The 24,067-nt window shown below is 45.2% G+C and overlaps 2 protein-coding genes across 2 annotated transcripts in view; one reads left to right on the top strand and one right to left on the bottom strand.

Moving 5' to 3' along the window:
* Positions 1 to 20,869: 20,869 nt before the first annotated feature.
* Positions 20,870 to 21,905, bottom strand: LOC311310517 (sperm microtubule associated protein 1-like; the record flags this gene model as incomplete). Its single annotated transcript, XM_084440026.1, has 2 exons — positions 20,870 to 21,027; positions 21,644 to 21,905. The coding sequence occupies 2 exons, from the start codon at positions 21,903 to 21,905 to the stop codon at positions 20,870 to 20,872; spliced, it is 420 nt and encodes a 139-aa protein (XP_084296152.1).
* An 804-nt stretch (positions 21,906 to 22,709) lies between these two features.
* The window catches only part of LOC311310516 (coiled-coil domain-containing protein 81-like), a gene marked incomplete at both ends in the record, with an annotated part of 8,774 nt that continues 7,416 nt past the window's right edge, over positions 22,710 to 24,067 (top strand). The window contains 4 exons of the mRNA XM_084440025.1: positions 22,710 to 22,788; positions 23,051 to 23,112; positions 23,445 to 23,598; positions 23,854 to 24,067. The exon at positions 23,854 to 24,067 is cut by the window's right edge and continues 46 nt beyond it. Coding sequence (XP_084296151.1) covers positions 22,710 to 22,788; positions 23,051 to 23,112; positions 23,445 to 23,598; positions 23,854 to 24,067 — 509 coding nt within the window. The remainder of the gene's footprint in view (positions 22,789 to 23,050; positions 23,113 to 23,444; positions 23,599 to 23,853) is intronic.

Raw genomic sequence — 24,067 nt, 5'->3', positions numbered from 1 at the left:
CAAGCAAGGTGCACAGGAGACGAGCATGATAACCCTATCATTACCACCAGGTGTCGCCACGAGCCCAGGTCATAATGATAATAATACATCCGCCAATGCAACAGGTGTCGCTGTGACCGCTACGAGCTCTCGTTCAGACCGACACATCAGTGATGACGGCAGTCATTTTTTGAAAAGTATAGCCGCGCGAAACAGAGAAAATGCACAGTATCTTGATGATGATAACCCAATCTAACGGTGTTGTGGGATGGAATCTTATGGACGAATTGATACATAAGGGTAGTATTACACGAGGGTCTAATGTAGGTTTATTATTGAAAAGACTCACTACCCCGCAGCTGCGTAGTAATTTTAAGAGGCCCATAGGGTGGAATGAATTTCTTAGAGCTTGCTCTGACCTCGATATACCTCTCTCGAAAATACCCAATACCCACGTTCGGGCTAAATATCTCCTGATTAAACAAGGTAGATCAGCTACCACCACCGATTTAGCATCGGCCGTTAGAACTACTACTACTACTACTACTACTGCTAAGAAACCTAGAAAATGGACTGTAAAAGAATGGGAGGATTGGTCGTAAAATCGTTTTCTATTAATTTTTTATTTTTTGCTTCCTTTACCCCTGTATAAAACCTGCATGTGTTCTTTTAGAACGACTGTCAGTGCTATTATAATCTAATGTATGTGTATTGTGTGTGTGTGTATTGTGTGTGTGTGTGTGTGTGTGTGTGTATTGTGTGTGTGTGTGTGTGTGTGTGTGTGTGAAAATATAAACAATGATGTATACATTTTCAAAATGTTTATTGATGATAAATATGTATTGATGCATCATTATTATACAATAAAAACATATTGAACAATAAATAGTTGTTTCACCTTGCTTTATTTTATGTTTTTGAAATGTTACAACAAACTCTGAAATATGATATACATAACATTGACATAACACTGACATAACTCAACATAACACTGACATAACTCAACATAACGTGATAAACATTCTATATCAAATCATAAAAGAGGGTGATTCTTTATAAATACACCCCTTGAATGTACATGCTGTAGACATTTTAATCCCCTCGATATACATACACATGGCAATAGCTTGCTCACAAATAATGTTACTAATCTATCATTTTTATCAGTATTATCACTGTACAAAGCCATGAGATCCATATAACTTACACCTCTAAGCATATTATAAAGAAAGAATATACAGTGTTCACCGCAACAGGTGGAATCATATCCCTGTATTTGTTGACTGGTATATTGAATATCGTCACAGGTCATTTTGAGAAATCTATAAATACTGTCTGGAAACATTCTATAGTCGGGTCTATTTCCATAACTATCGAAAAAACACCCCACCATGTCATCTGTTAGATACAGAGCAATCCAATGCTCCCCGGGGAGGTGTGAAGGGTGTGTGTTTACGATGGCTGATGCTGGGAGATTAGTGACCCTCTTCTGAGGAAGTTGATCACTAGCCATCACTCCGAGAAAATGGTTTTTTGTTGATATTTTATCCATAATATTTGTCAACTGTATCGTATTCATTAGGGCCCGAGCACTGGCGGTGCGAGGCCCTATTGTATTTCGAAGGATTATTATTAGGGCCCGAGCACTGGCGGTGCGAGGCCCTATTGTATTTCGAAGAATTATTAGGGCCCGAGCACACTGGCGGTGCGAGGCCCTATTGTATTTCGAAGGATTATTCTCCTACTTCTCCTTCTTCTCCTTCTTCTTCCAAAACAAATGCCTTTTTGGCGGCCTAAACATCGATGAAAACGGATGAAACTTTGCAGATACGTCAGTCCCGGTGAAAAATTTGATAATTCATGGGTGACGGAAATGGGCGTGGCAAAACGGCTCAAGAGCGCCCCCTGGAAAATTTAAAATGGCGAGCCCCACCTTCCAGTTTGATGTAGGCGAACGAAATTCGGTGGGCATATGTAGTTCATCGAGACACACTAAAATGTCTCTTAGAGCTATACCCAACATGCAACAGGAAGTCCGCAATTTTGCTCTTAATGTGCCATTTTCCCCTTGTTTTTACCATTTCCATGCCTCGTACTTTAACGAACTCCTCCTACAGATTTCATCCGATCAACTTCCTATTCGGTCAGCTTCATCTTAAGACCTTTGTGATCAAAAGTTATCAAAAAAATTGAGTTTTCACCAAACACCCTTGCCGTGGCGCCCCGCCAAAGTTTGACATTTCGCCATAAAACACGAAGTCCTCATAACTCCTCCATACATTATCCAATTTGTCCGATATATCTCACGCTTCATGACGGTTCTGTCCTGAACACATCTATGTGTCAGTATTGCATCATACTTATAGCGCCACCTATTGGTGAAACAGGAAGTCCTCATAACTCCTCCATACATTATCCAATTTGTCCGATATATCTCACGCTTCATGACGGTTCTGTCCTGAACACATCTATGTGTCAGTATTGCGTCATACTTATAGCGCCACCTATTGGTGAAACAGGAAGTCCTCATAACTCCTCCATACATTATCCAATTTGTCCGATATATCTCACGCTTCATGACGGTTCTGTCCTGAACACATCTATGTGTCAGTATTGCGTCATACTTATAGCGCCACCTATTGGTGAAACAGGAAGTCCTCATATCTCCTCCATACATAATCCAATTTGTCCCATATATCTCACGCTTCATGACGGTTCTGTCCTGAACACATCTATGTGTCAGTATTGCATCATACTTATAGTGCCACCTATTGGTGAAACAGGAAGTCCTCATAACTCCTACATACATTATCCAATTTGTCCGATATATCTCACGCTTCATGACGGTTCTGTCCTGAACACATCTATGTGTCAGTATTGCGTCATACTTATAGCGCCACCTATTGGTGAAACAGGAAGTCCTCATAACTCCTGCATACATCATCCAATTTGCACCAAATTGCTGACACTTCATAAAGGTCACCTTCTGAACACATCTATGCGTCGGTATTGAGTTACACTTACAGCGCCACCTACTGGTGAAACAGGAAGTTCTCATAACTCCTACATACATTATCCGATTTACTCCAAATTGCTCATGCTTGATTAAGGTCGCATCTTGAACACATCTGTAGGTCAGTATTGCGTCATACCTACAGCGCCACCTACTGCTTACAGGAAGTCCTCATAACTCCTACATACTTTGTCCGATTTACACAACATTTCTCACGCTTCATCAAGGTACTGTCCTGAACACATCTATGCGTCGGTATTGAGTCACGCTTAGAGCGCCACCTACTGGTGACAGGAAGTTTCTGTCAGTACTGGACACCGAAATAGCACACCCTTTAACGGCGCCACACCCCGACCCGCGTGGGGTGCGAGGGCCCGCTCACTGCTGCTCGCAGCACTAGTTTTTTCTATTTTTTATAACAGTCCATAAGGACCTGTCGCCGGTTAGATACTTCCAGCACACAGTCAAACACTGCACTATTAATGTGACGGTTCTGGGGAGAGGCTGACTAAACCTGACCTCCATACGTAAACTACCTGATTTTGCCAATGATAGATGGCCACCACACTCGTCGTCCGGCGCGAGATTGAATGCATACAATGTATAGCCAGCCATAAAATCATTCCTACTTATGGGCAAGCTACGATTCATTAAGTGTCGCCCTGTAGCCGTGATTAGTTGATAATAATCACGCGCTATGCAACCGGCTGCAAAATTAGGCTGTAACGGTTTAGACGGGAATTGTTGCCCGTCGAGATAAACGGCTATAAATTCTAGATGATTATGTTTAAAATTAAAGGGATTTTTATTATAAACACCCATATATGCATCATTATCAACGAAACCAACTACTAATGATTTCGGCATGGTACCCAGAAAGAGGTTTTCTTGATTAGATATGCGTGACTGGGCCGGTAGCGAAATGGTTTTCACCACGACCCGGTCCAAAGCATATCGAGCGGTCGCATTGAGCAAGGCTTCGGCATGACCAAGCCGTACCGGTGGGGAGACTGTCACCTTTTTCACGAATAACGATGCATACGCTATATTTAGCATGTAGGGCACGTTGCCGTCCCTCATCAGACAGAATTCATCCTTTGTTCTTATAAGGCGTATTTTTATATCAACCCCATTTAACATTAATTTTTCTTGAAAAAATATATCGGCGTGAATAGGGCCAATCAATTCAGTTATATGACTTTCTCGTGTAAATGTAGCCCTCGTGTTGAGACCCGGGTTGTTACCCTGTGTGTCAACTTCGTCCATAAATCCTGCTTGATCCTTGTAAAATAACCCCGCGGTGAAATTTGATTCCAATACTTGTTGATCGTAATTCAATAGACACTCGATAATACTTCGATAGGGATAGGTGGATGAGCTTTGCAAGACTAGGCGGTCACCTAGTGTCACATCAACCTGTGAAAAAATAGTGGCTATCGGATAGTTAACCAGGGCTACTTTTGCGGCGGCCGGTAGTGCTTGACCGTCGGGTAATGTGATTCTGACCCTTAAAAATAGTAATGTGTTATTCAAATCTATGTATTCTTCTCCACTCGAAGGGATGAAAAATTCTAGAGGGGCCGAGCCGGAAAGGGCAGAGACTGGTTGGATCTCCACATATTGTGATTTCTCCACGCTCGTCTGGGTCAATGGAAGTGAAAATAAATCCAGCTCCGTTTTTAAACCTTCGTCGGATAATGGATGTAGTAGCGACATCTTTAATTAGAATATACCTTTAAAACCCCTTTTGACTGTGCTATGTCTACGCTGTTTACGTCGTGCGGATCGTCCTGATAATGAACGCTTGGCTGCTCGGCGTTTACTTTTCTTTGTGACAGGCTTAACTCGACCCCCTGGCGGGCGCTTCACACCCCTGCGTGTCATTACCATCAGACCCGCTCCATCCTGGTTCGAGCCTAAATTGTTAGACATAACGCGACTCACCACATCACTGACTAAACCTTTTGCGGCCGTCTTTAAATGCGGTTTGGCTAGCGCTATACCCGATCTGAAAAACGGTGCTACCATTCGGTACAAGCCCCTAAAGAGACCACCAAATCCTCGTCCGTACTGCGTAAATGAACCTGCATAACCCGGTAGTTGGCCCCCACCGGCCTGGTTTTTATAATAAGAGACATACCGATGGCTGTCATTGTACGCCATCTTTGCACCTTAGATATGCAACTTCTGAGGGACGGGTCGAAAATGTAACATCACTACCACTTTACCATGGGTAAATGAAACTGTTTGATCCTGATCGTTTTTAATATCGATACATATATCTGTGATGATATGACTTGCAAGCGAAACGTAGTGTGGCTTGTCATAACACACTGTGACTGTTTCCTGAGGGTTACCCGATATATGTACACATCTCAACAGAGGCACATAATGATCCCCCACTAATTGATATCGTATAAAATCACAGTAAATAAATAATGTGTAAAACGCTCCATAAAGATCCGCAGGGTATTTTGCATAATGTCTCACTTGTCCCGTATTCAGGTCTGAAATAAATGACTTGCTCCCCACAGCTTTTATCAAGCCACGACCCTCAACTAACTCCAAACCCAAAATGGATGATAATTTCACACTGAACTTTAGAGACATAGTTTCAGCACATTGCATATAAATCTTATTTCGGACGGCATCATAAGACAGCCTAGCCCGTAACCCCTCTAAAAAGATGTTGATAGCAGCGATTATGGAGTCGATGCTCGTGTAGAATCCGTGAGGCACCCTCTGTGTAATAAAACCCTCCTGGTCTTTAAAACAAATGTCAAATGCACAGTCTTTTTCGGCTATAGTTTCCCATGTGCGGGGATAATTCATTTCGATGAGAGCGACTTCCCATCTACCCGGCAAATCAAATACCGTGCGTAAATTAGTCCTGTATTTTCCAATCTCATTATCTGGATAAACAGATGTCGAAGAGTTGGAGGGGAGTGTAACGTAAAATCCTCCTGAATCACTCATTTTTGACACGATATTCATTCATGAATGAACGTAGAATATGTGACTCTGCTTTTTTATACGTCAACCACTTCATGCTCCGGAATCCAACTGTTGAACTTTTCAGGCCAACCTAACCATTTCACTAAGACCATACGCTTGTTGCCAGTTTTCTTTCTTGATATGATTTTATCAATCTTAAATCGATATCCTTTATTCAATTTAATATTTTGTAACTCTTCTTCATAAAATATACCTTCAACCATATCTCCATCATAATCCTTTAACCGGTAGATGGGAGGGGACCGTGGGAGTCGTTCAGTTATAGTGAAATATTCATTGGTATAGGTTTGTTCATATCCCTTATCAAATATTCCACGCTTTCTTGAGACCCTCACATTGTCACCCACCTCATGCCTGAATCTTACAGATCGTTTTTTAATACCGTCTATACCGTATAAATTGTTAAACACCACACGCTCATTGGCAAGACAAACCTCTGACGGCCTCATCTTAATAGCTGTATGTAACGAATTATTATAGGATCTGACCAAATCATTCAAGACATCAATGTATCGTTTAGAATTAACCGCAGTCAAATATCTCCACATACGTCCTTTAATAGTCCTGTTGAATCGCTCCACTACAGAGGACTTTACTTCACTATTTGTTGAAAAATGGTTTATTTTATATTTCCCCATTAGTTTTTTAAACGTAGTATTGTAGAATTCGGTTCCATGGTCGGTCTGTAGTTTACAAGGTATTCGCCCCGTAGCCAATATATCCTCAAACGCCTTGGTGACATCACCGGCGCTTTTAGTTTTAATAGGAATACACCAGGCATATTTGCTAAATACATCTATACAAGTGAGCATAAATTTAAAGTTGTCATTATAATTGGCATACATTGACATATCGACCAAGTCTGCTTGAAATTGCTGATTTAGACCAAAGACCATTACTCTGCTACGTGGGTAGTTAATTCGATTTGGGGCCCCTGCGCCCCATAAAACCCTGGGGAACAGAGAATAAGCCCTATAGTAACTTAATACCATTACATTAACACACACATTCACACTATATTACACAAATACACACACACATACACCCAACATTAAACACTATAAACCTATCTATGATACATCCCTTGATTCAACCCCTATAAAGACACTATAAAGTCACACCACATTACACAAACCCCCCTCCTATTGTGCCAGACAACTCCGGACCAGGTGCATGTCATAAAATAAGTTTAATCTCATTTGCATATCAAATTAATAGCCATAAATGCTCATTCATTATTCAAAGTGTCTTCTATATAGTAGTTTGGTTAGTTAGGTAACAGTTGGTTAGGTAGATAGCTGGATAGTTGGGTACTTAGTTGGTTAGTAGTTAGTTGGTTAGTTAGGTAGTTTGTTGGTTAGGTAGTTAGGCATGTCGTTGGTGAGTTAGGTAGTTGGTTAGTTGAGTAGTTAGATGATAGTTAACAGTTTGATTTACCCTGTCTCAGGTGAATGGTGACCTGCAAGGCCGAGCTGAGGGACCGGAGAATACAGGAGTAGTTGGTGGCCAGGTCCTCCTCTGACACCTGCTTGATGACCAGACTCACCTCTGCTTTCTGTCCAGTCTTACTGGGAAGAGGAAGAAGGAGGAGAGGGTAGAGAACAGGAGGAGAGGAAGAAGGAGGAGAGGAGGATAGAGAATGGGAGACTCAAAATGGTTGGGAACCACTGCAGTATAGCTAAACCATTGAATGTGTGTGTGTTCTGGTGTGTGTACACAATATTCTGTCTTACTTCTACTTAGCATACCAGAGCTTGTCTGTAGGATTCCTAAAGCATCTGAATAATGTGTGTGTGTGTGTGTGTGTGTGTGTGTGTGTGTGTGCGTATATCTCACTGTGTCACTTCCACCCGCACTTGCCCATGCTGGGTTTGATCTCGGGTCCTCTGATTTGCCCAACGCACTTTACATAAATATGCCACCGAAAATCTAGCGCTATACTGAGGATTAAGTTCACCAATTCAACTGAGTTACATGTTCACCTTAAATTCTTGTAGTATACGGGCGACTTCTCGTCCTTGTCAAGGAAATCGGTTCTCGAGGACTTCCAAACTAGCAAACTGAACTCCGGCTGCACGATAGCTTTGCAGTTTATCTCTGCAGGTGAACCTGGAGACACATATATGCTTACATGAGTACACAAACATGCAGGCTCACGCGCTCACTCTCACACACTCACACACACACTTTACCAAATACCTTACCAGACACATACTGTACTGTATATACATTATGCAGAAAGAAACGCACCTAGGGTCACGGTAATGAAGTCCCCATCTTTTGGTGAGATGATTTCTGGCTCCAGCATTTCTGAATTGCCTTTACAACACACATACATACACACACACACACACACACACACACACACACACACACACACACACACACACACACACACACACACAAACACGGGTTAGGTCTGGTACAGCTGTCTGTGCACCTACCAGGGAGCATGCCAAGAATACTGTAGATGAGTGAATGAATGAATGAATGAATGAATGAATGAATGAATGCAAGATCCAGGGAGGTCATTGTGTGAGTCCGAAGGAGGTTGACAGACATGAAAGACCATGACCTCAGGCTCAGATATTGAGAGATTTAATTCTACCGTACCTGTACATGAGGCTGGGAGGAGGAGGAGGAGGAGGAAGGGGGAAGCCAGTGAGGAGTCCATCTTGTCATATTGTCTCTTCCTGGAGAGAAAATAACACCAACAGGCGTCCACCTGGAATGACTGAGCATGTGCAGACAGATCCCAACCTGTCGATATTATTCCTGAACTCAAACTGTGTATGGCGAACTGAAACACCAGTCATGTTCACACTCTCTCCCTCCCACTTCCTCCGTTCTGACTTGGATTCACAACAACACAGATCACAACAAGACAGATGCAACAGTAAAAGCAAAAAAAGGAAATTCTCACAACACCCAAAGCCTCTGAACACCACAAGCTCTGAACTCTGTGGATTTAGAAAGTAGACAGGATCCTGCATAGAATAGACTTATGGAGACACCAAGCATAGTTTTTATGTAAGCAAAATGTACTGGGCTACGGTTAAAATGAACTGTGAGCGCTTCCAGGTGGTGGGCTCTGGTACATGTGTGACGGACAAATGCACACACGAGCTAATGTACACTGGTCAATCTAATGTCACCCCCCTTGATTTCATTGGGTGGGAGACAATTACAATTTGGTCATTTAGCAGAAGATTTTATCTAAAGCGACTTACAATTATGATCATAAGTGCTTTGTTCAAGAGCCCTTTCAGGTGCTCTAGCCTACGGCCTCAGATCATCACCCCATTGGTCAAACTCATTAAGGTGTTGTTGTCCCTCTGTGTGAAAGGTGCATGAAGATATTGAGGTTTGTAAACTCACCTCAACAAGCTAATACTCCTGTGCTGTGCAGCTGGGGCCGTAGACTTCAGGTATTGAAGGGGGCAATGACACATGTGACTGGAGAAGACGGATCGCTCCACGGCGCTGTGCAGTGGGGAGAGCTCAGCAGCAGCCTATCCTTCTCTGCTGACTTCCGTGGGCCTCGTGGGTGGGGGGAGCACGGCAAGCCATTGGCTTATTGGATGAGCACCCTGGCAAGCCATTGGCTTATTGGATGAGGACCCTGGCAAGCCACTGGTTTATTGGACGAGCAACCTGGCAAGCCACTGGTTTATTGGACGAGCAACCTGGCAAGCCATTGGCTTATTGGACGAGCACCCTGGCAAGCCATTGGCTTATTGGACGAGCACCCTGGCAAGCCATTGGCTTATTGGATGAGCACCCTGGCAAGCCACTGGCTTATTGGACGAGTTCCAGCAATACAATGTAGAGTCATCAAGGAGGAAGAGGCTGTGAAAGCTGTGGCCTGACCTGGGACCTGGCCCGGATGGGGAAACATGTGGATGGTCTGTGTAGCTGTGGGGGGAGGGAGACGGTGAGGCATGTCATGTTGGAGTGCGGGAGGTACAGGAGGGAGAGGGCTGATATGTTTGCTTATGTGGTGAGGGTCGGGGAGCCAGTTGTGTCTCTGAGGGTCCTTTTGGGCCATGGGAGTCACCAGTATGAGGTGGGGAGGGCGGTGGCAAGCTTTGTGTTCGCTACTGGCCTACATCTTAGAGTGTGAGGGTCTGGGAGGGGTGTAGTGCCGTGTCTGGCCAGGGAAAGGCAGCAATACGCTACGTCGGCGTCTAGCCTGCCGGAAACCAAAAGAAGAGGAAGAAGAAGTCTGTCAAAGCCATTGCTGAGAGGGCGGAGAGAGCGTGTCAACGTCATGGACACCGTGCTGAGGCCTGAGCCATGATGAAAAACTTTTACTTCAGCAGGATCCCTATTTTTACAGAAAGCTTGGTCTTCTCTAAAACCAGGCCAGGTCCAGCCTGGCTTATGTGTGTGGCTGGCTTGTTTCTGTTCAGGACTGGTAGGACGGAAGCTAGTCATAGCACTGAAATAGCTGTTGGCCCTAGGCTTATGGGTTTCTATTGCTAAATTAACTTTTTGGTAACCCTTCCTTTCATAGTATAGCCTACTGTAGGTATAGTTTAGTTGAATAACAGGAGTATTTCAAATGTTCAATTACTGCACGTTAATTCAATAACTGACATATAGCACCACCAGGTAACCACAGTTTTACATAACTTCTATAATATCCAGTGACAAGCACAAATGACAAATCACAATTCTTATATTTATTAAAATGCTTTGAATTATATTAATTATAACTGGATCCACTCAGGAATCTGGGAGTGGGACCGAGAAAAGGAGGAGCAGAAAACAAAACACAAAGTTGCACGCCCAACTCCACCTGCCCCATGGCTGTCGGACTCAGTGCTTACTGATAGACGGAGCCTGAGAATAGCTGAGCGTAAATGGAGGAAAGGCAAGCTCCCAGAGGACCTTCTTAATTTCCAATCTCTTCTTTCCACATTCTCCTCCTCTCTGTCTGCTGCTAAAGCTGCTTTCTTCCGCTCTAAAATCCTAACCTCTGCTTCCAATCCTAAAAAACTCTTTGAAACCTTCTCTTCACTACTCCAGCCCCCACCTCCTACTCCCAACTCCTCCCTTCTCCCTGATGATTTCGCCAACTTCTTTGACAAGAAAATTAACGATATCAGATCCTCTTTCCCCCCTCCCCCGGTCAACACGAAACTCACCCCCCCACCCTCTCTCCCCTCCCTGCTCCCCCCCTCCTCTCCACGCCCCACCTTATCCCACTTTTCTCCCCTCTCCCCCAACGAGGCCCTCAACCTTGTAACATCTAACCGCCCCACCACGTGCTCCCTAGACCCTGTTCCCTCGACTCTCCTTCAGTCTGTTGCACCCGAACTCCTTCCCTTCCTAACCCACCTCATCAATGCATCTCTTGTATCAGGATGCTTTCCCTCTGCTTTCAAGACTGCCAGAGTCACCCCCCTCCTAAAGAAACCATTTCTCGACCCCTCTGATGTCAAAAACTACAGACCGGTTTCCCTTCTATCCTTTCTATCCAAAACACTTGAACGTGCTATCTTTAACCAACTGTCTTCGTACCTCCACCAGAACGACCTCCTAGATCCCCACCAATCCGGGTTCAAGGCTGGCCACTCGACAGAGACCGCCCTCCTTGCAGTAACGGAGTCACTCCATGCTGCAAGAGCGAACTCTCTCTCCTCTGTCCTGATACTCCTAGACCTGTCAGCAGCATTTGATACGGTAGACCACCAGATCCTCCTCTCCACCCTCGAGGAGAAAGGCATCGCTGGCTCTGCACACTCCCTGTTTGCATCCTACCTGACGGGCCGCTCCTACCAGGTGACATGGAGAGGGTCGACGTCGGAACCGCGTAGTCTGACTACGGGGGTTCCACAAGGGTCTGTCCTGGGTCCTCTCCTGTTTTCCCTCTACACTACATCTCTGGGCTCTGTCATTCGCTCGCATGGCTTCTCCTATCACTGCTATGCCGATGACACCCAACTGGTTCTGTCATTTCCCCCTTCTGATACAAAAGAGGAGACACGCATAGCTGGGTGCTTGGCTGACATCTCGGAGTGGATGACGACACATCACCTCAAGCTCAATCTGGAAAAGACTGAGCTGCTGTTCCTCCCGGGGAAGGGCTGTCCGCACCGGGACCTGGCCATCACCATTGAAGACACAGTGGTGACCCCGACTCGGACTGCGAGGAATCTGGGTGTGACCCTGGATGACCAACTGTCATTTTCCTCACATGTCACATCCGTCACACGTTCCTGCAGATTCATGCTCTACAACATCAGGAGGATTCGCCCTTTCCTCACTAATGAAACAGTGCAGGTACTCATCCAGGCCCTGGTCATCTCCCGCCTGGACTACTGCAACTCCCTCCTCGCTGGGGCACCGGCGTCAGCCATTAAACCTCTGGAACTTGTCCAGAAAGCTGCTGCTCGCCTGGTGTTCAACCACCCCAAATTCTCCCACACAACTTCCCTCCTCCGTTCCCTACACTGGCTCCCTGTAGCGGCTCGCATCCAGTTTAAAACTCTGGCGCTAACCTACAGGGCAATGAAAGGAACAGCCCCCTCCTACCTCCAGGCCATGGTCAAACCCTACACCCCCTCCCGACCGCGAGGCTCCTGCGGTCGATCGACACGGTCACGGCTCTTCTCTGTCCTGGCCCCGCAGTGGTGGAATGAACTGCCCACTGATGTAAGGACAGCAGAGTCGCTGCCCATCTTTCGTCGCAGGCTCAAAACTCATCTCTTCAAGAAGTACTACAACAATCCTCCCACCTAAGCACTTATTGTATTATATTATATTGCACTGTACTTTAGATTGCGATTCTTGCACTTTGCCTTCAGCACTAGATTATGCTCTTAGTCACTTGTTTTAGAAAGAAGATGCACTTGTGAGTTCTGGCAAGTAGTAGTACATTGGCTCTTCCTACGTTAAATGCAATTATTGTTCGTCGCTTTGGATAAAAGCGTCTGCTAAATGACTGTAATGTAATGTAATGCATACACAGAGAAACATAACAGTAAGCACAAGTCTAGTATATCAATGGGACTTGTAATTGGTCACTTAATTAGTCACCCAGTTTCTGCAATCAAGTTTGACAGTTAATTAATCTGCAAAACAGACTGTACATTTCCTTAAAAAAAACAACAACAACTTGCAGACTTGTTTGACATCACATTCAGCCCAGTGTCTGGGGCCATGGAACCAGGTGCTCCTAAGCAGTTCAGTATTTTGAGTTGCTGTGGGGCTAGGAGTGATTCTGCTAGCCTCTTGCACTGCCTCCAGCCACCCTCCCTGTCTGATGCCCCCTTTGGTAGCCGCCTGCTGCAGTGCCTCCTCAGTGGTTCCCCTCGTGACTGGGTTTTTCCACGTAGCCCCTTAGAGGGATAAAGAAGATATTAGCTCAGAAACACAGTTCTGCTTTATTGTTACAGCGACAGTAGAAAAGGACAGCAAAGTTGGGAGAGTGGGGACTGACACCTTCATGCTTCGAGGTACCTATTAATTCGGGGCATGCTTTAAATTCTTAACATGATTTATTTACAACAGACTATTACATTATACCAGGGATTCTCAACCTTTTGTAAGGCCCACTTCTGATTGTTAAAATTCTGAGGACCTAATTGAAGCAGATCCTGATCCACCCCTTGGTGAATTTTTCACTGTTTACTCCATTAACTAGACATTGAAAGAGAAAACAACACTACCTCTGCACTTGTTTTATTCCAGATCACAGGAACATAGTGGTCCATGATCACCCCAGACAGGAATGAAGGTCACATGTGGGAAAGGACAAAAGACACAACCCATGCATTATCAATTTTGTCTTTAAAATTAAAAGTAGACACTACCATTGCCTAAAAATATATAAACTGTATAAACTTGTGATCATGATCATGATGCTGAGCCCAATTTCTTAAGTGAGAGGAGAGCATACTTGCGCTCGTTGCACGCAAGCTTTCCTCAGTATTGTGACAATATTACCACTTTTTAAATCCTTAATAAGCATTATTTGACCTTTCAATTCTCTTCACTTACATAAACAGACAGTGAGTGTGTGGTCTCTGAAATAATAAAGAAATATAATATATACGCAGCGACGGTGCTCTTGCAAAATAGAGAATCTCTCGGCCCGAATCAGATTAATTTGCGTCACCAGTCTCACCACTGATTGGGCAGTGTGACAACGAATGACAAGGTTTATTGCCAAAACCTACATCTGTTGAGTCAGATTAGTAATACATTGGCAAATCACTGTCACCCCCTTGAGTTTCTAAGCCCACATTGCTAGGCTACTCCAACCTGATTCCAACATATAGACTAGCCTAACTATAGCTTTTATCCTGTATGATGGGCTGAGAAAGGAATTGATGCAGTCAGGCAGATAGATATGCTAGTTAAGTCATGGTTCATTGTTGTAACTACAGGATGACCCTTGGCTCCAGTGGCCCGGAGAGTTCAGTAGAGCGAAAAAAATAAGACCAAGTTGCATTCAATTCGGTCTGTTTTTGTGTAATCCTGGTGACAACACATGCCACCGAAAACATAACCTCCTCCCCTGGAGTTTGTCCTGAACGGATGTAATAAAGGATTTTTGTATAAAGATATCAGTAGTGTGTATGATGTGGTTTTGAGTAGCTTATCCTGGAATTGAGCCACCATTACAAACTTAAGGATAAGGTTGTTTAATAGGCTTTGAGAGTGAGGGAGGGTGAGGTGGCATAAGACAGGTTCTTCACTTCTATGTAAACAGGATGCTGAGAAAGGTGTTACGAAACCCTTCGTTGTGAAGGTGTGAAAGATAACAAGCATGGGTGTGGAGGTGTTATGCCTGGAAAAAAAAGTTCAAAAACCATAGAAATGTACAGATCTGCAGGCTGAAGCTAAAGGCCTCTCCGTAACCACATACTGCACAGGACTCTTTAGAAAAGTACACTAGTACTGTAGCTGCATCACACAAAGGCAGAAAAGTAGAATTAGTAACATTCATTGATTTTGACATAAATCCATTTGTCCAGGCTGTTTGTGGGGTAATCCATCAGAGTGTAACGAGTTGACAATTCTGTCTGATATCAGGCTATCTGAACCCAGCAAAGACAACTCAATTCTGATATTCAGCTGGTTTGCATTATGGCTTATGGAGGCTTAAATAGTTCCCTTCTAGTTTTAAAGCAATGTTCAGCAAACACTACTTGGGGGAGTCAGCTTTTTGAACACAGCCTTTTAGAAGGTATAAAACACAAAACTGTGCTCTGGCTCCACGTCATTCTTTCAGTCATTCAATTACATTACAGTGTCTCTTCTCTTCATCAGACTGAGCTGTTAACACAGATAATGGAGTTGTTGATCTACAGTAAACAGTCACTTCAGTCAAGTCATTTCAGTTACATTCACTGTTTGTTCTTCGATTTTTCAGCTGCCCCTGAATGCAGTCTAAAGATAGATAAGGTAAAGGTAGATACTATGCAGAATCTCAAAAAATAATAACACAATAATAATAATAATAATAATATAACATTTATTTATGAAGTATTTTTCATACAAAAGTAGCACAGTGCTCATCATAACCAATAATGTAAGTTACTATACGATTTATACAAATACAAAATAATAGTAAAGACTTTGTGGATATACTGTACATACACGTACATACACATAAAGTAATCAACTAATATTTTAAAATAAACATTCAGAAAATAATAATGCACTAATTTAAAAGCAATAGTGAAAAAATAAGTCTTGAGTCTCGATTTGAAAATATTTGCTGAGGTTGCATCCCAAATGAAAACTGGCAGAGCGTTCCAAAATTTGGGTGGACAAAAAGGAGAATGTATCCTGCCAAGGCCAGTGACCGAAGACCTGAGAGGCTGATATTCTATCAAAAGGTCATAAGAATCTATCCTGAAGTGAACAGATAGCCAGTGTAGAGTCTCTAAAATAGGAATTACTGTATATGAGCTCATCTCCTTGTCTAGGTTAAAACACTTGTTACTGCATTTTGGACTATTGCAGTTGGCCAATATCTTTCTTTGGAAGACCAGAAACGAGACTATTACAGTAGTCCAAACAGGTAATAACAAAAGCATGCATTAACGAAGACAATTCTCTAGCAAGCTGAGTGCATGTGAATTATCAGGCAATACTGATATGTACAGCTGAGTATCATCAGCATATCTATGAAAATGTACAACATATTTTCTTATGATTCCACTTAATGGGATCATGTACAAAGGGAAGAGAAAGGGACTAAGAATTAAGCCTTGAGGGGTCGCACAGGTATTGTCAACAGTATCAGAAACAGTCTCCCAGGACAACAGAGAAATGTCTACCAGCTAGATAAGATTTAAAACACTCTAATACAAGTCCCGAGAGACCGACACAGTTTGTAAGCGATGTATGAGAATACTGTGATCTATTGTACTTTTTCTGGCTTCGAACCCTGCAATACCTGGATAAAGCGGTGTTTATGAGAAGTGGTCATGTGTGTTTGTAAGTTAGAGGACCTGAGATGGATCGGGCAAGTGAGGGTGGAAGTGATACTGACAACTAGCGACACCAGCAGAGTTGGAAGTTCACAAGTTCAGCAGCATATTCCTCTCTTAGCTTGTCACTCTCTTGGCCCTGACCGGCATGTGATACCTGAGCTCCCTCCAGAACCACGACGATGGAGACAGAGAAGGAACGCCAAGGCTCATCTCCACCTCGTCCCCCGGCCTCCCCCTGGTCCATTTGCTCTTCCAAAGGCACACGGCCCCCTGCCGCTCCCGGAGATGGCGCACCGACTGTGGGAAGAGGGCCAGCTGGGCAGGGCTGACCTCCTCCAGCACCACCTGCAGGCTGCCCTCCTGCAGGGCGCGGTATATGGCCGCCTCCTGCTCGTACCGTTCCTGCCCGGCCTCCTCGCCATCGCTGCCACTGCTGAAAGTGGAGGCGGAGTAGAGAAGGAGGAGGCGTCGGTTGGCCTGCATGCTCTCCTCCACCACGTCCACAACGGCTAGGGAGGAGGAGAGGAGAGAGATGTAGGGAGTTTGAAGGAGATCAAGATCTGTTTTATTGGCCATGTACAGTATATGGTACACACATACTAGGACTCATGAATATGTGGCCTGATATAGCCACGTTTGTGCTGTATAACCAAGTTATCTGACATGATTGATGATATTGTGATATCCAGGCTTCTTACAGCTGATTGGTCATCATCCCAGCGGATTTACCTTCCCCTGGAGGGCTGTCCCGACTGAAGATGAAGAGCTTGTAGCCACACCTCCCCTCCAGCACCTGTGGCAGCGTGTGGAGGGTGAACTTCTCCGCCTCACCGCTGGCCACGCCCCCAAATAGCCAAGGGTACGCCACATACGCGTCATACAACTTCCCGTCACAGTCTGCCACAGGAAGACAACTTAGCCAGCACGGGAGGACAGCAGTACTAATCATGGCTGTGTTCGTAAAAGGTCCCTTGTATTTTGTGAACTGAAAACATGCACTGATGTGTGTAGCAGTGTCTGGGCAGACAACAGTATGAAACCATAAGGAATAAGTCATGCTCTTGTTGAGTAATGACCATGGATCTACAGAACTTGATGTAAAGTTATTCATCTGGCTCTCTATTGTGTAGCTATGGTTACACATACACAATGAAATGAATGTACATGTGCAGGCGCATTCCATGAATATGAAATTAGTGTGTGTGTGTGTGTGTGTGTGTGTGTGTGTGTACGCGTGTGTGTGTGTGTGGCTAGTGGTTGCGTTAAATTTTAAGTTCACTTAAAATTATAAGAAAATGTATGTTTCCAGATCAGAAAATGTTTGCAGAGAGCAGGTTTTCAATAAAGTGTGTGTGTGTGTGTGGAGCAAATCAGAATGATTATTTTTTTGCAGACAGGAATGAGGCTACTCCAAGCAGTGAGAGTTAGCGAGCCCTAAAACTGTCTAAATGGCCTCATTGGTCTAGGAGACCAACCTATACATAATCACACAGGCTTGCTTGTGGCACAGAAATTATAATGGGAAAATGTCCTCCCTTTCACCACGACGCAGTCTCTAGTAGCTGTGGTCTCCATGCCGTTCCAAATCTTTACCGCGAGGGGCAGCACAGCACAACTATTTTGCGCATGAGCTCATACATTCAAGTGCACAACTTGAGAAACACACACACACACACAGACATATGTAATCCTGAGCTCCACATCAAGACAGCAGGGTTTTGAAATCTGCAGGGGCAGCTTCCTGCTCACTTTCTGGTAGCCGCGCCAGTTCCAAGAAAACCTGCTCATGTTTTGGTGTGGTTGTGTGTGTATTTTACAGAATCAGTACACGATACTGTATGATTGATGGTGAACCTGAGAAAATGTGGTTTGATAACAGCAGAGTAAAGGGGGTCACAGGATGGAATGACTGTACACAAATCAACACTGACATGTTTGTGGACTTAACATCTCATAGCCTGGGCCTACATTTTTAGACTAATTGTCTGTCGCATAAGCCAATGACAAAGCCTGGCATTGATTGCAATGATTCAACTTTCACTTTACAAAAGTGAAATTCTGTAAGCTATGCTACTTTGACTCAATTAAGTAGGCGTATAGGCCTAGGCTAGCCTAAAAAAATTGGATAGGCCTATGCTGCTTTCAGTTCTACAGTTGCTAGCCTATGCTACCCTACAGTATAACTTGGGTCATGGGTGGGTGATAGGCCTACTTGGGCAAGTCACTGGCGCCCCCTTGTGTGGTTAAGCCCACATTGCTAGGCTATTCCATCAGTCCGATCCCCTCCCCACCGCCCTGCTCAAAGCCTGTCTTCCATCCATTACCTCCATTATCACAAAACTAATTAACTCCTCCCTTACCTCTGGAATTGTACCTCCGTCCCTCAAATTGGCTGCTATCTCACCCATCCTCAAAAAACCTGGTTCCGACCCATTTGACCTTAACAACTACACGCCTATTTCCAACCTGCCTTTCATCTCCAAGATTCTTCTTCCAAGACCTTTCAATCTGGTTTTCGCCCCCTCCACAGCACTGAAACTGCCCTGGTTAAAATCACAAACGACCTCCACAGCACTGAAACTGCCCTGGTTAAAATCACTAACGACCTCCACATCACTGAAACTGCCCTGGTTAAAATCACTAACGACCTTCACAGCACTGAAACTGCCCTGGTTAAAATCCCTAATGACCTCCACAGCACTGAAACTGCCCTGGTTAAAATCACTAACGACCTCCTCCGTGCAGCTGATTCCTCAACCTCATCCTCCTTGACCTCAGTGTTGTCTTTGAAACCATCTCCCATCCACTACTTCTGGAGCGCCTGGCTGGCATTGGGATCACTGGTGTTGCACTCTCCTGGTTCTCTTCCTATCTTACCGATAGACAACAATTTGTCAAAAGCCTTGGCGTCATCCTGGACAGCACTCTCTTCTTTGAACCCCACATAAAGAACATTACCCAGACTGCCTTCTGCTACCTTCGCAACATCTCCAGACTTCGCCCATCCCTGTCCCAATCCAGCACTGAAGTCCTGGTTCATGCATTTGTCACTGCTCGGATTACGATACGATACGATAGCCTTTATTGATCCCCAAAGGGGAAATTCGATTTCTTTCAGCAGCATACAGACAGCATACATAGCCACACAGAAAGCATGGGAGTAGATAGGCAAGGATAACACAGTATGTGCAGTACTAAAACACAGACAACCGTCCATCTCTATAAACCCCAAAATAAAATACAATCTACAGTCATAATGCATCATAATACATAATAAATACAATAATAGGCCATAAATATAAACATATACTCAAGTTCTAAAAAAATTAAATAAAAATACACACTCCGATCCATAGATCCCTCAATATAGATCCATAAATATAAACATAACTATACATACCTCAATATGAGCATGTGGGCCTACCAAAGTGCAAGTTAATGGCACTTGTTAAACCATTTAATGGCTGCTGGGACAAAGGAGTTGCCGAACCTGTCAGTCTTAATTTTAGGCAGGATCATCCTGTGGCTGAAGCAGCTCCTCCTCTGGCTCAGCTCTTCAAAGAGGGGCAGCAGCTGATTGACTACTGCAATACCGTTCTCACCGGTCTTCCCACCAAACTGCTCAACAGACTCCAAATCATCCAGAACTCAGCCGCCCGGATCATTACACGAACCAAGTCATCCGACCACATCACCAGCATTTTCATTCAGCATTGGCTCCCAGTTCAATACTGGATTGACTACAAAATCCTCCTGCTCACCTACAAAGCCCTCCATAACCTTACCCCTACCTACCTCTTCGAACTCCTTCACGGGTACACTCCTTCCTGCTCCCTGCGTTCTTCCTCAGCTGGTCTCCTGTCCACCCCCACCTCTTACGCCTAAGCACCATGGGTGTGAGGGCCTTCAGCTGCACCGCCCCCAAGCTCTGGAACTCCATCCCTCCACACATGCGTCAGTTTGATTCAACGGACACTCTCGCCACGTTCAAATCCCATCTCAAAACCCACCTGTTCAAACTAGCCTACTCATTGTAATTGCACCACACTGTTCTGTTTCTTTCCAACTGTCTGTTCTCCATCCCCCCTCCTATACGTCCGTCTCCCTAGGCCCTCTGTCCTGTGCTGTCTTTGTTCTTAATGGCCCTTACTGTTGTTGGACTTTTTACTGTTTATATTATCCTGCTTTGCACGATGACCTTGAGTGTCCTGAAAGGCGTCTTTAAATAAAATGTATTATTATTATTATTATTATTATTATTATTATAGGTATCTATCAATAGCTCTGTACACTGCGAACTGAATGAGAGCATGAGAGAGGCATGGATGCAGTCAGGCAGACTAGTCTAGTCATAGTTTATTGTTGTAACTACAGAATGACCGTTGGCCCCAGCCGCTCATGCTTGAGCTCAGTAGAGCGAGAAGGACGTGACCTCTCCGAAGCTGGATGGTTTCTGCCGAAGGCTAGGGGTGTTTCGGCGGAATCCAAACCGTCCATTGTAGCCGATCAGTGGCTTGGTGGCCGACATCAGCCCGCTGTGGCTGCTCACCTGCTCCCTGGAGTGACCTGCCCAAAGTAGACATTCAGGGTTCAAAAGGGTTTCAAGCCAATGTAGACCTGATCTTGTCTCCACTCTCCCTCACGGCCACGCATGCTAAAAGAAGAATGATTTGATCAGAATCAGAATCAGATGGGCCGGTGTCAGGGTTGGGTAGTAACGGACTACACATAGGTCAGGATTATGTAATCAGTTTATAAAAAATAAGTGGCTTGATAGATAAATAGATCTCTGTGAAGCCCCTGCAGCTCCCTCTTCACCTGGGCAGAGGTAAAAGACTATTTTAGAGAAGGTGGTGGTAGGCTGGGGGGTGGGTTCACTGCGGGAGGTGTTGATGGGTTGTGGGTTATGGCGGGAGGCGTGGATGGGTCAGTGATTGTGATAGGAGTGTGAGGGGGTTTGCCACTGAAGAGGTGGCACCACAGCTATGGTCAGAAATATGTGTCACTAGTAACATTCAAAATCAAAAATATTAGGCCTACATTCAGATTCAGTTTCTAGTGACACATAGACTCCTACTGACCGATAGCTGTGGTGCCTCCACCTGAAGCCTTGCCTCCCCCCATAATCAAGGACCCATGAACACCTCTAGTAGAGATTGCTCGGTGCAGTATGCCCACTCACCTGCCCCGGTAGTGTTTCTCAGATATAGGGACTTCTGAGCGGCGGCGCTGTGCTGCTCTTTGGTCCCGGTTCGATTCAGGAACTTCTGGACCACGGGGATAGTCGTATAGCGCTCGGCGTGCGGATCGTTGCGAGCATCGTACTGCGGGAGCACAGACCAAAGCCGGGGGCGCGCGTGCTCATACCCGCGCGCAACCGAGCTAACGGCCACACAGTCGAGCACAAACTTCTGCTCTCGCTTCTCTAGCTCGGAGGGATTCATTGAGGTGGTTCACCTTTGAGAAATAGACAACAATAGTGGGATAGGCTATGCCAAGACAGCCTGCCAAATGTTGCGGGTTCTCCGGCATCAAGTGTTACACAGCTAAATGTCCAGAGAGATAGGCAAAAAAGCAAAGTTAGCCTACTGCCGAAATGACGTTTTAATGGTAGTGCTATTGCACCAAAAAATAAACAAAGAATGTATTTAACTAAGGACAGTCTAAGCCTACATCCCCCAATAAGAGATATCATAAATACACTCACTTGATCGATGAAGCGGGAGATGGTCGCCTCTGGCGCCCGACTGACGTCCACACCGTGCGGGGCCGCGGCTATATAGCCGGTTTGATGACGCACCCAGCATTATTACGCACGACGGTGGTGGGCTCAGCAAATCACAGACAGGTGATGGACTTGAGTAGGCTATCACTAATGCAGTCTTATGAATATGTATTCACACAGGATCTGTCACCTCAAGTTTAAGCAAAGTTAAAGCTGCATGAAGTGAGAGGCTGGACAGCAGCTGACCTCAGACACAGTAGGGCCCGAGACGGGGTTTGCGCGTTGCTGGGGGTGCGTGCGTCTATTGTCACGTCGCTCTTGGTAACCAGGGCTAGATCCTCCTTCCTGACTGACAGCAGGGCAGCAGCATTTCCATCCGCGGCGCGGAGCTGAGAGAAGCCCAATGGAATGACTGGCGGGTAGACTTTGGGAGCGAGCCTCTTGCGTTTGACTGAAGCAGTCTCTTTTTCCTTATAACGTCCGATCTGTCTGTCGGTGCCAAGACATCCGAGCGCCTGTCAGGATGACGGAGAGCCTGCTATCCGTGGTGTCGGCGGCGGAGAGGAGAGCGTTCCCGACCATGTCTCAGCTCTCTGAAAACGGTGGGGGGCAAACATCTTCAAGGTCTTCAAATAGCTTCAATAACCGTGTTCAAAAATAACGGCTGTGATTTAATGACTAGGCTAATTCAGTGGGGGCGACTATTGGCAACATTGAACTCCATAATAAAATCCAAGTTTGGATATAAAAAATGGCATTTGTAGCCTAGGCTATAATGTAATAAAACCTTGGCTAATCTACTTAAAGTCATTAACCCTGGTCCTTGAATGACCGTTTGCTTCGCTGCCCCTTCGTGTGCTCCAGACGTCGACAGTATCTGGTCCAACGTGTCATCCTTCGTCGAACGGCAGATGACTTTGCAGAAGGTGAGAGAGACCTCTTGGAGTGGATTAGAATAGAGATCACCGTAAAGAGTAGACTAGAGAAGGCTAGACGTTACAATAGAAACAGTGGTAGTCATAGAAAAAGTTTATATAGATAGATATCGCTGTTAGATTGATAGATGAAATGCTAGATTGACTAGATTGACTGAGTACTGACTGACTGTCAGTACTCATTGATTGATTGATTGATTGATTGATTGATTGATGAACTGGTTGATCATTGGGTGTTGATGAACTGGTTGATCATTGGGTGTTGATGAACTGGTTGATCGTTGGGTGTTGATTAACTGGTTGATCGTTGGGTGTTGTCCCAGGGAGTCCATATTGCAGGTCTGGGGACATTCACATTCTCCCAGCAGAAGCTGGACATTGGGAACAAGTTTCTCCTCCTGCAGAGACCAGTATTCCTGCTGTCTGAGAAGCTGGTGCTGTCACACGGCCTGAAACAGACCAAGCCCCTGGCTGCAGGTAAGTGAGGAGGGGTGGGGGGGGTTGATGGATGGATGGATGGATGGATGGATGGATGGATGGATGGATGGATAGATAGATAGATAGATGGTTTTCTCTCATGTTCTGAAGCAGACCAAGCCCCAGCCACAGGTAGGAGGAGGGGATGGAGGGAGGGGAGAAGGGAGGAAGGGGTGTGCTCATGCTTGTGTGTTTTGTGTATGTGTGCTCATGCCTGCTGTGTGTGTGTGGCATGTGTGCTTGTACGTGCCACAGCGGGGAACGTCCTGGTGGTGCCCCTGAACTTCGCGGCTCTGTCGGTGGAGACGCCGTGGGAGCGCGAGGTGGTGGAGGGGTGCGTGAGGGAGACGCTGCTGCTGCTGCTACGCGCCGTGGCGTCCGGCCGCTCCGTCCTGTTCACCTTCCAGGGTGTGGGCGTGCTGAGCTTCAGGGACAGCATGGTGAAGATGAAGTTCTACCGGGACTTCGT

Source organism: Borostomias antarcticus (assembly GCF_949987555.1).
Source record: "Borostomias antarcticus genome assembly, chromosome: 6".
Classification (NCBI taxonomy): Eukaryota; Metazoa; Chordata; class Actinopteri; order Stomiiformes; family Stomiidae; genus Borostomias; species Borostomias antarcticus.
The sequence above is the reverse complement of the archived record's forward strand: the minus strand, read 5'-3'. Positions and strand labels throughout refer to the sequence as shown.